The 16,341-nt window shown below is 36.9% G+C and overlaps 1 protein-coding gene across 3 annotated transcripts in view; it reads left to right on the plus strand.

Annotated features, from left to right (window-relative positions):
* NUP153 (nucleoporin 153) overlaps nucleotides 1–16,341 on the plus strand; it is an 81,402-nt gene that overhangs the window by 15,646 nt on the left and 49,415 nt on the right. For all 3 annotated transcript variants that reach the window (XM_069493009.1, XM_069493010.1, XM_069493007.1), the window contains exons 3-5: nucleotides 14,070–14,318; nucleotides 14,470–14,609; nucleotides 14,691–14,819. In XM_069493009.1, the coding sequence (XP_069349110.1) occupies nucleotides 14,070–14,318; nucleotides 14,470–14,609; nucleotides 14,691–14,819 (518 nt within the window). The remainder of the gene's footprint in view (nucleotides 1–14,069; nucleotides 14,319–14,469; nucleotides 14,610–14,690; nucleotides 14,820–16,341) is intronic.

The raw sequence follows: 16,341 nt of genomic DNA on the forward strand, positions 1-16,341 counted from the left end.
AAAATTATTATGTAAAATTTCCAGGATAGTACAGCGAACCCCCATGTATAGCCATCACCCAGCTTCAACAGTCAACTTGTGGTGGATCTTGTTTTCTCTGTTCCCACACTTATTTGCCCACCTTCTCATCCCTACTCCCCTCATGTAGAAGCAAATTGTGGGCAGCTTTTTGATATCTACTTCAAAAACTTGATAGCATTTTCCCCTCTCATTCTTGTCTTAGAATGTGGGAACTGTACCTCTCTTAAACTTTGTGAGTCCTAGATACTTCCCTTATAGTCAACATTGTGTGTGACTTCAATTCCCCGCTAAGATTAATACAGATTTTGCTAGATATATTAATAACAAAGAAATCATGGTTTATGTTTCCTCTGTGAAACATTGCACTAAAGTTGACAGTGCATTCTCGAAAAATCTTACAGATAGTCATATATTGCTTAACTAAGGGGATGCATTCTAGGAAATATGTTGTTAGGCAATTTTTGACATTGTACCGAGTGTATGTACACAAATCTAGATGGATAGCCTACTCACACCTAGGCTTTAGCGTATTGCTCCTAGACTACAAACCTGTAGTAAATGTTATTTTACTGAATATTGTAGGCAACTGTACTATGTATTTGTATATATAAATATAAAAAGGTACATTAAAGATACTGTATAAAAGATAAAATATGGTTCACCTGTATAGGATACTTATCATGATGAAGCTTTCAGGACTAGGAGTTACTCTGGGTAGGTCAGTGAATGAGCGGGAATGAATGTGAAGGCCTAAGACGTTACTGTCTACTACTGTAGATTTTATACACATTGTATACTTAGGCTGCACCAAATTTATTTAAAAATTTTTCTTCTATAATTAACCTTGGCTTACTGTGACTTTTTTACTTTATAAACTTTTTTACTCTTTTGTATTAACACTTAAAACACAGTTGTACAAAAATATCTTCTTTATGTCTTTATTCCATCCATAAATAAGCTTTTTTCTGTTTTACTTTTTTTAATTTTTTTATTTTTTTATTTATTTTTTTTTTTTGAGACAGAGTCTCACTCTGTTGCCCAGGCTAGAGTGAGTGCCGTGGCTTCAGCCTAGCTCACAGCAACCTCAAACTCCTGGGCTCAAGCGATCCTACTGCCTCAGCCTCCCGAGTAGCTGGGACTACAGGCATGCACCACCATGCCCGGCTAATTTTTTGTATATATATATTTTAGTTGTCCATATAATTTCTTTCTATTTTTAGTAGAGACGGGGTCTCACTCTTGCTCAGGCTGGTCTCGAACTCCTGACCTCGAGCGATCCACCCGCCTCGGCCTCCCAGAGTGCTAGGATTACAGGCGTGAGCCACCGCACCCGGCCTGTTTTACTTTTTTTTTTTTTTTTTTTTTAATTTCAAAATTTTTTTGTTAAAGACTAACACCCAGACACACACATTAACCTAGACCTATGCAGGGTCAGGATCATCTCTATCAACTGTCTTCTTCCTCCACATCTTATTTCACTGGAAGGTCTTCAGAGGCAGTAAAATGCATAGAGCTGCCATCTCCTATGATAACAATGCTTCTTCTGGAATATCTGCTGAAGGACCTGCCTGAGGCTGTTTTACAGTTAACTTTTTTATAAGTAGAGGGAATACACTCTAAAATAACAATAAATGCATAGAAAATACATAAACTAGTAACATAGTCATTTATTATCATTATCAAGTATAGTATTATATACCATACATAATTATATGTGTATTACTTTTACACAACTGGCAGCACAGGAGGTTTATTTATACCAGCATTATCACAGACACATGATAATGCCTTGTGCTAAGACCTTACGAACGCTATGATGTCACTAGGTGGTAGGAATTTTTCAGCTTAACCTTATGAGACCACTGTTGTATATATGTGGTCTATAGTTGACCGGAATGTCCTTAATGTGGTGTATAACTGTGTATTTACTGTTGAAGTAGTGTTGTAGTCTGGAAAGCTTAAAAAAAATTTTAGATACAACAGTCTTGAATATTGTTTATAAAAAAAATTTTTGTTTGACATCTTGGGCACTCACAGTATCTGGAGTTTACTAAATACTAATTTTAAAAATACAGACCAGGCACAGTGGCTCACAGCTATAGGCTGTGAGCCCAAGATGGGAGGAGCACTTGGGGCCAGGAGTTTGAGACCACCTTGGGCAAGAGTGAGACCTTGTCTCTACAAAAATTTAAAAAACTAGCCCGTGTGGTGGTGCACTTCTATAGTCCCAGCTGCTTGGGAGGCTGAGGCAGGAGGATCAATTGAACCTAGGCATTTGAGGTTGCAGTGTGCGGTTTTTCTTTTTTCTTAGTCTTTTTATAATTTTTAGAATAAAAATTTTTTTCTTTATGAATTAAAAATTTTTAAAAATAAAATTAAAATTTAATAGGCACAGCTCCTCTCTTGGGAGGAACCCATTCCAGGGTACCCTGCCCTTCACAAAGGAAAGAGAAGTCTCCCTGGAGCAGTGAGTTATGATGCCACTGCACTCTAGGCCTGGGGAACCGAGTGAGACCTTGCCTCAAAAAAATTTTTTTTTACAAATAGAGGCATATGTTGTTTTATTGCACTTTGCAGATAACTGCTTTTTTTTTTTTTCTTTTTACACATTTTGAAGGTTTGAGGCACCCTGTGTCAAGCAAATTGATTGGTGCCATTTTTCTAACACCATGTGCTTACTTTGTGTCTCTGTTACATTTTGGAAATTCTTGCAGTATTTCAAACTTTTTCATTTTATCTGTCATGGTAATTGGTGATCTTTGAGGTTACTACTGTAATTGTTTTGGGGTGCCATGAACCATGTCCATATAAGATGATGAACTTAATAAATGTTGTGTATGTTCTGACTGCTCCACTGACTGGCCATTCCCCTTCTCTTTCCCTTTTCCTATTTCCCAAAACACAACAATATTGAAATTAGGCCAATTAATAACCCTACAATGCTCTCTAAGTGTTCAAGTGAAAGCCAGAGTCATGGGTCTCTCATTCTAAATCAAAAGCTATGAGTGGGCCTGGGCGACGTGGCTCATACTTGTAATCCCAGCACTCTGAGAGGACGAGGCCAGAGGATTACCTGAGCTCAGGAGTTCGAGACCAGACTGAGCCAAGAGCAAGATCCTGTCTCTACTAAAAATAGAAAAAATTAGCCAAGCATGGTGGTGTGTGCCTGTAGTCCTAGCTACTCAGGAGGATCACTTGAGCCCAGGAGTTTGAGGTTGCTGTGAGCTAGGCTGATGCCCTGGCACTCTAGCCTGTACAACAGAAGCAAGCTCTGCCTCAAAAAAGAAAACAACAACAACAACAAAAAAAGAAAACCATAAAGCTATGAATGATTAAGCTTAGTGAGAAAGGCTTGTCAAAAGCTGATACAGGCGTAAAGCTAGGCCTGTTGCACCAAACAGTTAGCCAAGTTGTCAATGCAAAGGAAAAGTTCTTAAAATAAATTAAAGGTGCTAACTCCAGTGACCACGCAAATGATGATAAGACAAAACAGCCTCATTGCTGATATGGAGAAACTTAGTGATCTGGATAGAAGATCAAACCAGACAGCATTCCCTTAAGCCAAAGCCTAATCCAGAGCAAGGCCCTTACTCATTTCAATTCGATGAAGGCTCAGAGTGGTGAGGAAGCTGCAGGAGAAAAGTTGGAAGCTGGCAGAGGTTGGTTCAAGAGATTTAAGGAAAGAACCCGTCTCCGTAACATAGCAGCAAGTGCTTATGTAGAGAAGCTACAGCAAGTTATCCAGAAGATCTAGCTAAGATCATTGATACAGGTGGCTGTGCTAAGAAACACATTTTCAGATGAAACACCCTTCTATTAGAAGAAGATGCCATGTAGGACTTTCATAGCTAGGAGAAGTCAATGCCTGGCTTCAAAGGATAGGCTCTCTTTATTAGGGCTTAATACAACTAGTGACTTTAAGTTGAAGCCATTGCTCAATGTACCATTTCAAAAATCCTGACTTCCTTAAGAGTTATGCTACATCTACTTGGCCTTTGCTCTATAAATGGAACAACAAAGCCAGTATGACAAAACATCTGTTTATAGCATGATTTACTGAATATTTTAAGCCTACTTTTGAGACCTACTGCTCAGGAAAAAAAGATTCCTTTCAAAGTATTATTGCTCATTGGCAATGTACCTGGTTATCCCAGAACTCTAATGGAGAAGTACCAGGAGATTAATGTTGTTTTCATGCCTGCTAACACAGTATCCATTCTGTGGCCTGTGACTACAAATTTTGACTTTAAAGTCTTACTGTTTAAGAAATACATTTCTTTAGGCTATATATAGCTGTTAGTGAGTCCTCTGATGGATCTTGGTAAAGTAAATTGAACACCCTTTGGAAAAGATTCACCATTCTACATGCCATTAAAAACATTCATGATTTATGGGAGGAGGTCTAAATTATCAACATGAACAAGAGTTTGGAGGCAGTTGATTCCAATCTTTATGGATGACTTTCAGAGGTTCAAAGCTTCGGTGGAGGAAGTCACCATAGATGTGGTAGAATAGCAAGAAAACTAGAATTGGAAGTGGAGCCTGAAGTTGTGACTGAATTGCTGCAAACTCATGATCAAACTTGAATGAATGAGGAGTTGTTTCTTAAGGATGAGCAAAACAAGTAGTTTCTCAAGATGGGATTTCCCCCTGGTGAAGATGCTGTGAACATTGTTGAAATGACAACAAAGGATTTAGAATATTACATAAACTTAGTTGATGAAACAGTGGCGGGTTTGAGAGGATTGACTCCAATTTTGAAAGTTCTGTTGGTAAAATGCTGTCAAGCAGCATCACATGCTACAGAGAAATCTTTCGTGAAAGAAGGAGTCAATTGATATGGCAAACTTCATTTCAAGTTGTCTGATTTTAAGAAATTGCCACAACCTCCCTAAACTTCAGCAGCTACCATTCTGATCAGTCAGCAGCCGTCCACAGGGAGGGAAAGACCCTCCACCAGCTAAAAGAGCATGACTCACTGAAGGTACAAATGATCCTTAGTATTATTTAGCAATAAAAAATTAATTTTAATTAATTTAAAATTAAGATACATACATTGTTTTTTGTTTTTTGAGACAGAGTCTTGCTCTGTCACCCGGACTAGAGTGCTGTGGCATCAGGCTAGCTCACAGCAACCTCAAACTCCTGGGCTCAGGTGATTCTCCTGCCTCATCCTCCCCAGTAGCTGGGACTACAGGAATGTGCCACCACACCTGGCTGAGTTTTTCTGTTTTTAGTAGCGATGGGGTCTTGCTCTTGCTCAGACTGGTCTCCCACTCCTGACTTCAGGCGATCTTCCTGCCTCGACTTCCCAGAGTGCTAGGATTACAGGCATGAGCCACCACTCCCGGCCCTTGTTTGGTCTTAATATCCCAGACTGTGTCCTTTATTAGGCATGGTTTGGAGGGTGAGGATGCTTTGTAAATATCCAACCTGACATTGCTGTTAGCAGCATACCTTCAAGCAGAAGTATGTCATATTGCATTTCTTTTTCCACTGTCATTCTGTATATACTACATTTAGCAGATGTCTGCCAATAGCTAGAAAATTGTCCTATCATTTTATATCCTATAGGTTAAACTAATGCAGGGATAAGAGAATGGATAAGTAAAAAGCACTTTTATGATATTATAATATACTACACTATTAGAATATTTCATTCCCTAAACGTAATTTCAACCTATGTGTATATAAATGCTAATTGTGGAGAAATTGAAGTAATTACAATGTTTAAATGCTAAGTGGTTTAAAATGCCAATAGTAGATTTCTAAGCTTCAGCCATTATCTCTCTTAACTTTTGAGCATTCGTGATAAAATATTATACGTAAAATCAATTTAGGTATTCTATTGGATTTTTAAAACAGGATTTTTCATGAGTAATGATTTTTTTAAAAAAATAATTCTTTTCCTACATTCTTGGTCCATCTTGCTTTTTTTTTAGGAAAAAATTTGTTTTTGAGTTGTGGTAAAATATACATAACATAAAATTTACCATTTTTCAATGCCCAGCTCAGTGATATTAAATATATTCACATTGTTGTGCAATCATTACGACCATCTGTCTCAGAACTTTTTTCATCTTGCAAAACTCAAAGTCTGTACCCATTGAAAAATATCTCCCCACATCCCCTCCCTCAGTCCCTGGCAGCCACCATTTTAGTTTTTGTCCCTATGATTTTGACTACTCAGTACCTCATGTGAGTGGAATCATACAGTATTTGTCTTTGTTACTGGCTTATTTTACTTGGTTTATTTTACTTAGTCTTCAAGACTCATTCATGTTGTAGCATATATCAGAATTTCCTTTTCTAGGTGGAATAATCCATTGAATGTATATACTACAATTTGCTTATCCATTTGTCTGTCATTAGGCATTTGGAGTTGCTTCTACCTTTTGGCTATTGTGAATAATGCTGCTGTGAACAGGAGTGTACAAATGTCTGAGACCCCGCTTTCAATTTTTTGAGTATGTTCCCAGAAGTGGAATTGCTAGATCATAAGGAAATGCTGTCTTTAATTTTTTGAGGAATCACTCTACTGTTTCCATAATGTCTGTACCATTTTACATTCCCACTGGCAGTGCACAAGGGTTCCAGTTTCTCCATGTCTTTGCCAACATTTAATTTCTCTCTTTTTTTTTGAGCCAGAGTCTCGCTCTTTTGCCCTGGCTGGAGTGCTGTGGCGTCAGCCTAGCTCACAGCAACCTCAGACTCCTGGGCTTAAGCAATCCTGCCTCAGCCTCCCGAGTAGCTGGGACTACAGGCATGTGCCACCATGCCTGGCTAATTTTTTCTATATATATTTTTAGTTGTCCATCTAATTTATTTATTTATTTATTTATTTTTTGTAGAGACGAGGGTCTCGCTCTTGCTCAGGCTGGTCTTGAACTCCCAACCTCAAGCGATCCTCCTGCCTCGTCCTCCCAGAGTGCTAGGATTATAGGCGTGAGCCACCGGAACTGGCCAATTTCTCTTTTTCTGATAGTAGCTATCCTAATGGGTATGAGATGGTATCTCATTCTGGATTTAATTTGTATTTCTCTCATTAGTGATGTTGAGCATCTTTTTATATGTTCGTTGACCATTTGTACATCATCTGTGGAGAAATGCCAATGTAGTTTCTTTGCTCATTTTTTAATGAGCTGTTGAATTGTAGGACTTCTTATTCTTTTTCTTTTTTGCTTAGATTTACCTTTTACTTTTTATTTACTTTAAAAATTTTCAGGCCGGATGTGGTGGCTCATGCCTGTAATCCTAGCACTCTGGGAGGCCGAAGCAGTAGGATCGCTTGAGGTTGGGAGTTCCACACCAGCCTGAGCAAGAGTGAGACCCCGTCTCTACTAAAAAAGAGAAAGAAATTATCTGGACAACTAAAAATTTGTAGAAAAAATTAACCGGACATGGTGGTGCATGCCTGTAGTCCCAACTACTCGGGACGCTGAGGTAGAAGAATTGCTTAAGCCCAGGAGTTTGAGGTTGCTGTGAGCTAGGCTGATGCCACCGCACTCTAGCCTGGGCAACAGAGCGAGACTGTCTCCAAAAAAATTTTTTTTTCGATTATTATGGATGTGTAATAGTTGTACATACATTTATAAGGTACAGGTGATATTTTGCATCAAGTGTATAATGTGTAATAATCAAATCAGGGTAATTCAGATGTCCATCACCTCAAGCGTTTGTTATTTCTTTGTTTTGGGAACATTCCAGTTCTACCTTTTTTGTTATTTTGAAATATACAGTAAGTTATTGTTAAATATAGTCACCCTTTTAACTGTGCTACTAAACATTAAATCTTATTCCTTCTATCTAGCTGTATTTTCTTTTCTTTTTTCATTTCTTTTTTCGCTGCCTTCCTTCTTTCCTTTTTCTTTCTTATTTTTCCTTTCCCACAACCCCTGCATCTAGCTGTATTTTTGTACCCATTAACCATCCCTTGTTTATTGCCTCCCCTCCCCACTACCTTTCCCAATCTCTGGTAACCATCATTCTACTCTTTATCTCTCTGAGTTCATTTTTTTTTTAAACTCCTGTATATGTAAGTGAGAATATGTGTTATTTGTCTTCTTGTGCCTGTCTTATTTCACTTAACAATAATGTCCTTCAATTGCATCCATGTTGTTGCAAATGACAGGATTTTATTCTTTTTTGTGGATGAATAATATTCCATTGTATACATGTACCACATTGTTTTTTATCCGTTCATCTATTTATGGACATGTACATTGATTCAATATTTTGGCTGGTGCGAATAATACTGCAGTAAACATGGCAGTGCAGATATCTCTTTTATATACAGATTTCCTTTCTTTTGGATATATACCCAGCAGTGGGATTGTTGGATCATATGGTAGTTCTGTTTTTAGTTTCTTGAGGAACTTCCATGTTGTTCTTCATAGCAGCTGTGTACTATTGATAATTTACATTCCCATCAACAGTTTACAAGGGTTCCCCTTTCTACACATTGTCACTAATATCCATTATTGCTTGTCTTTTTGATAAAAGCCATTTTAACTGGGGGCAGGAGTTCTGTATATTGTGGATGTTAACCCCCTAATCAGTTATATGGTTTGCAGATATTTTCTCTATTTTATAGGTTGCCTTTTTATTCTCTTGTTGTGTCCTTGGATGCACAAAAGTTTTTACATTTGATACAGTCTCATTTATCTATTTTTGCTTCTGTTGCCTATTCTTTTAGTGAAGAAATCGTTGTCAAATTAAATGTTATGATGGTCTGTTTTCTTCTTGGGAGTTTATGTTTTGGGTGTTAAATTTTGGTCTTTAATCCATTTTGAGTTAATTTTTGTATGTGGTTCAAGATAAGGGTCCAACTTCATTCTTTTCCATGTGGGTATCCAGTTTTCCAAAATCATTTGTTGAAGAGACCATCATTTTTTCATTGAGTGATTTTGACTTCTTTGTTGAGGATCATTTGAACATATATGGGGATTTATTTCTGGGCTTTCTATTATCTTCCATGGTCTATGTTACCTATATGCCAGTGCCACATTGTTTTGATCACTGTAGTTTTGCAATAAATTTGAAATCAAGGATGTGAGACCTCCAACTTTGTTATTCTTTTTGAAGATTATTTTGGCTATTTGGGGTCCCTTGAGATTTGATAAGAATTTTAATATTGGTATTTATATTTCTTTTTTTTAATTTTTAATTTTTTTATTGTGGCATATTACAGGGGTACAAATGTTTAGGTTATTTATATTGCCTTTGCCCCACCTGAGTCAGAGCTTCAAACTTCCATCCCCCAGATGGTGCGCACTGCACCAATTAGGTATGAATATTCCTATCCCCTCCTCCCCCCCATCCTGCCCGACACCTGATGAATGTTACTACTATTTGTGCACTTAAGTGTTGGTCAGTTAAGTCAGTTAATACCAATTTGATGGTGAGTACATGTGATGCTTGTTTTTCCATTCTTGTGATACTTAGTAGAATAGTCTTCAGCTCTATCCAGGCTGATATTTCTATTTCTGCAAAAAATGTCTTTGGGATTTTGATAGGGACTGTATGACTCTATAGGTTGCTTTGGATAATATTGACATCCTGACAGTATTGTCTTCCAGTCCATGAACGTGGGATATCTTTCCATTTATTTGTGTTCTTTAATTTCTTTCAGTGTTGTTTTATAATTTTTTATTGTGCACATCTTTTACCTCCTTGGTTAATTTCTAAATGTTTTATTTTTTTGATGCTATTGTAAATGGATTTGTTTTTTAATTTACTTTTCAGATTGTTCATTATTAGTGCATACAAACACGATTTTGTGTGTGTTGATTTACATGTCCTGGTACTTTGCTGAATTTATTTATTCTAATAGGTTTTCTGTGGGATCTTTAGTGTTATCTATATATAAAATTATATCATCTGCGAACAGATAATTTTACTGTTTCCCTTCCAGTTTAGATGCCTTTTATTAATTTTATTGCTCTGGCTATAACTTATAGTACTATGTTGACTAGAAGTGGGAAAAGTGGGAAGCCTTGCCTTATGATCTTAGAGGAAAATCTTTCAGGCTTTTACTATTCAGTATGATCATAGCTCTGTTTTTTCATATGGCTTTTATTATGGTGAGTTAGTTTCCTTCTAGTCCTGGTTTGTCCAGTATTTTTATCTGCACTTTGCTTTTCATTTAGTAGTACTTTGAAACTAAATAATGCAGAATTGTTTTGTATTGCTTAAGCTGTAAATTTCTTTTAAAGACAAACTTTTACAAAGCACACAGAAGAAAATTAGAGTAGCAAATACAGTATGGCAGCACATTACAAAATGCTGGGGAGAGTGTTAATCAGGGAATGCAAGGAATCATTCAGCATTTCATAAAATTTAGCATGTTAATAGGTAAAACGATCCTATAATTTTTCTCTTTTTAGTAGATAACTAAATAGGCATTTGTTAAAATTTAAAATCCGTTATTTACTTCTATGTGGAATTTGGAAACTACTCCTTCCTTAACATGTCAGTCTTTCAAACCAAAGGTCAGTATCATATTTAACAGTGAAACATTAGAAGCATTCCCATTAAACTTTGGAATAAGATAGAAGCCCATTGTCACTATAGTAGATATTAAGAATGTAACAAGAGAATGCCCGTTCAAATAAGAGAATTCTATAAATTGATCATAAAGTTAATATTTAAAAATCCAACTCTCTTATTTAAGCAGTAGCCAGTTAGAAAATGTGAAGGAAGAAAGGATCCCATTTACAATATCAAACAGTAAAAACACAGAAATATACTTAACAAGAAGTATATGGCACTCTAGAAGAAATCTTAAGTTCTGCTGAGGGACATAAAGGAGACATGAAAACAATGTTGGAAATGACATTAGTTTCTTTTTAAAATCTTAAATTCAGTGTAATCCCAATCAAAATAATTTTAACATGTCTTTTAGGAACTTTTAGCACATTTGGTGGCTACTTTTATAGCCCTGTTATACTAAATAATTAAAGGTTTTTGTCTACTCACTTGGGTTAAAGGTTCTATTGCCTATTTTTCTACCCTACTGTGGATCACATTTTTCTTTTTTATGTTTATCAAATGAGTTTTTGATTAAATATTTACATTTGGATAATAATGTGTAGAGACACTGGATTCTGTTATCTTCCTCTGAAGAGTTTTGATTCTTGTTTTAGCAGACAGTTCAGTTACTGAATGATTATTTTGAACTTTCGTAGATAACAGTTTTATGCCGGGCCAATGGGTGTTTGTGGAAATTCCAAGGTGTTTCCTAAGCCTTCTCATGTGGTAGGACTAATCTGTCTCTTCTGTGGCTTTTTAGGAGAGATCTAGAGTAGGCCTTGTTCTAGGACATAGTCCTTACTCCTAAGGGGAAGCTTTTTGGTATGCCAGCTGAATGCCAGTGTTAATGGGATCTCTAAGTTGTGGCAGCCCTGGAACTTCAAAGTCCTCAACACTGTTGTTTTTCTTAGCACTGCTCACTGTCTGGCATCTTTGTTTTCTTAACTCCATTGCAGCTATTTGATAAGTCTTAGGTGGTCTTGCTCTGTCTGTGTACAGCCCATCCACTCACTGGTCATGTCCATGTGGATTTTCTAGCCGCTACTCTCTGGACAGTTCCCCACTATCCAGTGTTTTTCATTCTGATTTCTACCTGTGTTTTGCTTTGATTCCAGGTCTCTGTTGTCTGAAAATGTTCCTAGACAGAGAGCTGGGTAATCATAGGGTTCACCTCATGAGTTTTTTTATGTGCTGTTTCCTACTGTCTGAAAGCAGTTGGTTCATATTTTTTCTTCAGTTTTATAGTTTACAGTAGAAGAGCTAGTTTGATCTCAGCTATTTCATACTAACTGGAAACCTCTTTTGGGAACTTGACATACAATACTTAAGATTTTGAAAATAACCCTGAAGATGAATAGAGAAATTCTGAAAAATAATAATAAGGAGAAAGTAAGGTTGAGTAACTTTAACAGGTATTAAATGTGTTCTAAAGCTATAGTGCTTAAAATATGGTACTGGCACAGAAATATAAAGATACATCATTAGAGGAAGGAAGAGTAAAGCCTCTTAGGATTTAGTATGTGGTAACAGTGGCTTCTCAACCAGAGAGGAAAGGATGGTTTATTTAAAAAATTATTTTAGATTATAAACAGGCTACCCATTTGGAAAACAGTAAAGCTGAATCCTTCTTTCACTCCTACATCATAACTGATTCCAGATCAAGTCAAGATTAAACTTTTTTTTTTTTTTTGAAACAGAGTCTGGCTCTGTTGCCCGGGCTGGAGTGCCATGGTGTGAGCCTAGCTCACAGCAACCTCAAACTCCTGGGCTCAAGAAATCCTACTGCCTCAGCCTCCCGGGTAGCTGGGACTACAGGCGTGCGCCACCATGCCCGGCTAATTTTTTCTATATATATTTTTAGTTGTCTGGTTAATTTCTTTCTATTTTTTAGTAGAGACGGGGGTCTTGTTCTTTCTCAGGCTGGTCTCGAACTCCTGACCTTGAGCAATCCTCCCGCCTCGGCCTCCCAGAGTGCTAGGATTACAGGCGTGAGCCACCACGCCCGGCCCAAGATTAAACTTTTATTGAAATAAAAGCAGTGGCACCAATAATCGTTAAAAAAAAAAAAAAAAAGTTGTATAATCTTGAAATGGCAAAAGACTCTAAACAAGGTATAAATTATTTTCTGTATTACAAAAAACATCAAAAAGTGAATGGGTTTAACCACCTGGGAAAAAATAGTTGTAGTATTTCAACTATCATCGTGTCACATTGATCTTACTGATCAAAAAAAATTAGCTCTTATTAAGTATAAGAGATTATGTTAATATACAGTTAACAGAAGAAGAAATATAAATGGCCAACAAATATAGGGAAGGATGCTCAAAAGCCCTCTTATTTAAATGAATACAAATAAAAACAATGCCATTTGACATATTAGATTGATGAAAATCAGAAAAGGTCAATACCTGGTGTTGGAGATTATGGGGAAATACACATTATTATCTGGCATATAAGTTATCAGGAAGTACTTTGAATCATAGTTTAATATCTGTCATAAGCTAAGATGAGTATGTGGTCTGATCCAGATGAAGTAATTCCACATATAATTTTTTATCCTGTTGATACTTAGGATGCCTGAGACTGTTCAGGCTAACTTAATGGCCCAGCTTCAGACATACTGAATCATATTTTTTGTGGGTGGCTCAGGCATGTTTAATAGTTTCTCCTCATGATTCTCATACATATTTAAAGAGAACCATGGATTCATCCCAGAGAATCCTATTAAACATATGCAGATATAAGTACATGTATGTTTGATGAGGTATTGGGAAAACAATTGAATAAATAACTCTAATAAAGTATATGATGGTATGATAAAATACAAAAGTAGTTTTTTTTTGGTTTTTTTCTTGAGAGACAGGGTCTCGCTATGTTGCCCAGGCTGGAGTGCAGTGGCCACTTATAGGCACAATCATGGCGCGCTATAGCCTTGAACTCATTGATTGGCTCAAGCCATCCTCCTGCCTCAGCCTCCTGAGTAGTTGGGACTATAGGTGCGTGCCACTATGCCTGGCGCAGTGTGGTATTGAAAAGGAATGCTCTGAATGTAGCAACAAAACTGGTAAATGAAAAAACAAATCACAGAGCAGGATGCATAACATGATTATGTGTTTAGGGAAAATGTATTTATATCTGGGAGGATATACAAGTTTATCAGTGGTTATTCCTGGAGGGACAGACTTTTGCCTGTTGTTTTATGGCTTTCTTATATGGCTGCTTTAATAATTTTTTTATGAGCATGTCTTATAATAACATCGAGTCAAGGAAAATCAAGAATCATGCACTTATAGAAGTTGTATGTGATTACTGAACTACATTTGGGACTAAATTAGGAAAATTAGTTGAAACTTTGGCCAAAGTGTATCTTAAATTGTGCTTATCACAGGAGGCCTCAGTGATTTGAATTGAAACCAAATCATACACTTTAGTGTGTTTTCTTAAAGTAAAAACCATTTTATTATGATAGTGTATTGCTCTAAGTTGTATATTCATACTATTAATGCTTTTCTTTTAAGAACCATCAACAACTAGTACTACTTCAAATTATCCAGATGTGTTAACAAGGCCTTCTCTTCATCGGAGCCATCTAAATTTCTCCATGTTGGAACCCCCTGTATTACACTGTCAGCCATCCACATCCGCGGCGTTCCCAATTGGCAGTTCTGGATTTTCCCTTGTAAAAGAAATTAAAGATTCTACCTCTCAGCATGATGATGACAACATCTCAACTACCAGTGGTTTTTCTTCAAGAGCTTCTGATAAAGGTATTCTTGGCATTTGGTAGCACATAATTTTGGTAGTAAAATTAAGTTTCATGGGGTGAAATTTTTCCTGACTTACAATTTTTTTCTATTTATAAAAATGTAGTGTCTTATAATTGGCACTGTTACTATGCATTGCATATTTTTGTTTCAGATATAGCTGTTTCAAAGAATACTTCATTGCCACCTCTGTGGTCCCCAGAAGCTGAACGTTCTCATTCACTCTCACAGCACACTGCCACCAGCTCAAAAAAACCAGCATTCAACTTGTCTGCCTTTGGAACACTTTCCCCTGTGAGTACTAACTGGATTGGATTTAATCACATTGGTTTTGAGTATTTATTGCTTATAATTTATCATTGTGTTTCTGTGCAGTCACTTGGGAATTCTTCAATCCTTAAAACCAGTCAACTTGGAGATTCTCCTTTTTATCCTGGAAAAACAACATATGGTGGGGCAGCAGCTGCTGTAAGACAGTCTAAACTACGAAATACACCTTATCAGGTAGGCTTGAATAGGACAAGAGTCGATGACTTTTTTTTTTTCCTTAACTTTAACTGGACAATAAGTTATTTGGCACTCATAAAATAGACTTTAAATTTAAACTTGGTAAGAAGATGGAGCTGTGGATTTCATTTTTTCAATTAGAGTATGTGAACGTTATTTTAGACCTAAGTGAACATTTTGTTTATTAGATTTGTGTGTGTGTGTGCGTGTAAGCACAACCACTTCTGCAATCAAAATATTGAACAAACATTTTCATCACCCTAAAACATTACCTTGTGCATCTGTGTAGTCAGCCCCTCCTCCCACCACCACCCTCTGGAAACCACTGGACTCTTTTCTTTCCCTGTAGTTTTGGCTTTTTCAGAATGTCATATAAATTTATTCATATAGTATGTAGCCTTTTGAGTCTGGCTTATTCCACTTAACATAATGCATTTGAGATCCATTTGCTTTTGTATACATCAATAGTTAGCTCTTTTTTTTTTTTTTTTTTTTGCTGAGTAATATGGCTGTAATACAGTTTATCATTCCATCAGTAATAAGATACTGGGTTGTTTCCAGTTTTTGGCAATTGTGAATAAAGGTGCTATGAACATTTTGTGTAAACATTTCATTTTCATCTCTCTTGGGTATATACCTAGGTGTTGGACAGCTATGTCATGTAGTACATATATAGTAAACTGGCTGGATGAGGTGGCTCATGCTTGTAATCCCAGTGCTTTGAGAGGCTGAGGCAGGAGGATTGCTTGAGGCCAGGAGTTTGAGACCAGCCTGGGTAATATAGTGAGACCCTGTCTCTACAAAATAACAAAATATAAAAAAATTATCTGGGTATGGTGGTGCATGCTTGTAGTCCCATCTACTTGGGAGGCGAAAGCAGGAGGATTGCTTTAGCCTAGGAATTCGAGGATACAATGAACTATGATTATGCCACGTACTCCAACCTAGGTGACAATGTGAAATCCTATCTCTAAAAATAAATACATACATACATACTTACTTAATAACTGCCAAACCATTTTCCAGAGTGGCTAGTACCAGTTTGCATTCTCACCACTAATGTGAGAGTTCCAGTTCTGCATCCTTGGTTTTACCATGTCACCCAGGCTAGAGTGTGGTGGTGTGATCATAGCTCACTCCAACTCCAAACTCCTGGGCCCAAGGGATCCTCCCACCTCAGCCTCTCGAGTAGCCAGGAGCTAAATGCATGTGCCACCATGCCCAGCTAATTTTTCTTATTTTATTAACTTTATTTAATTTAATATTTTATTTTATTTTATTTTAGTAGAGACGGGGTCTCACTGTGTTGCCCGGGCTGGTCTCAAACTCCTGACCTCCCAAAGTGCTGGGATTATCGGCGTGAGCTATGGCACCCAGCCAGTCTGCTGGGATTTTGGTTGGGATTGCGTTTGAGTCTGAAGATCAATTTGGGGAAAATAAATATCTTAACCATTCAGTCTTCTGATCCATGAACATGATATATCTCTCCATTTAGGTGTTTTGTTTTTTTAAAATTTCT

This window comes from Eulemur rufifrons, chromosome 18 (genome assembly GCF_041146395.1).
Source record: "Eulemur rufifrons isolate Redbay chromosome 18, OSU_ERuf_1, whole genome shotgun sequence".
In the NCBI taxonomy this organism is placed as follows: domain Eukaryota; kingdom Metazoa; phylum Chordata; class Mammalia; order Primates; family Lemuridae; genus Eulemur; species Eulemur rufifrons.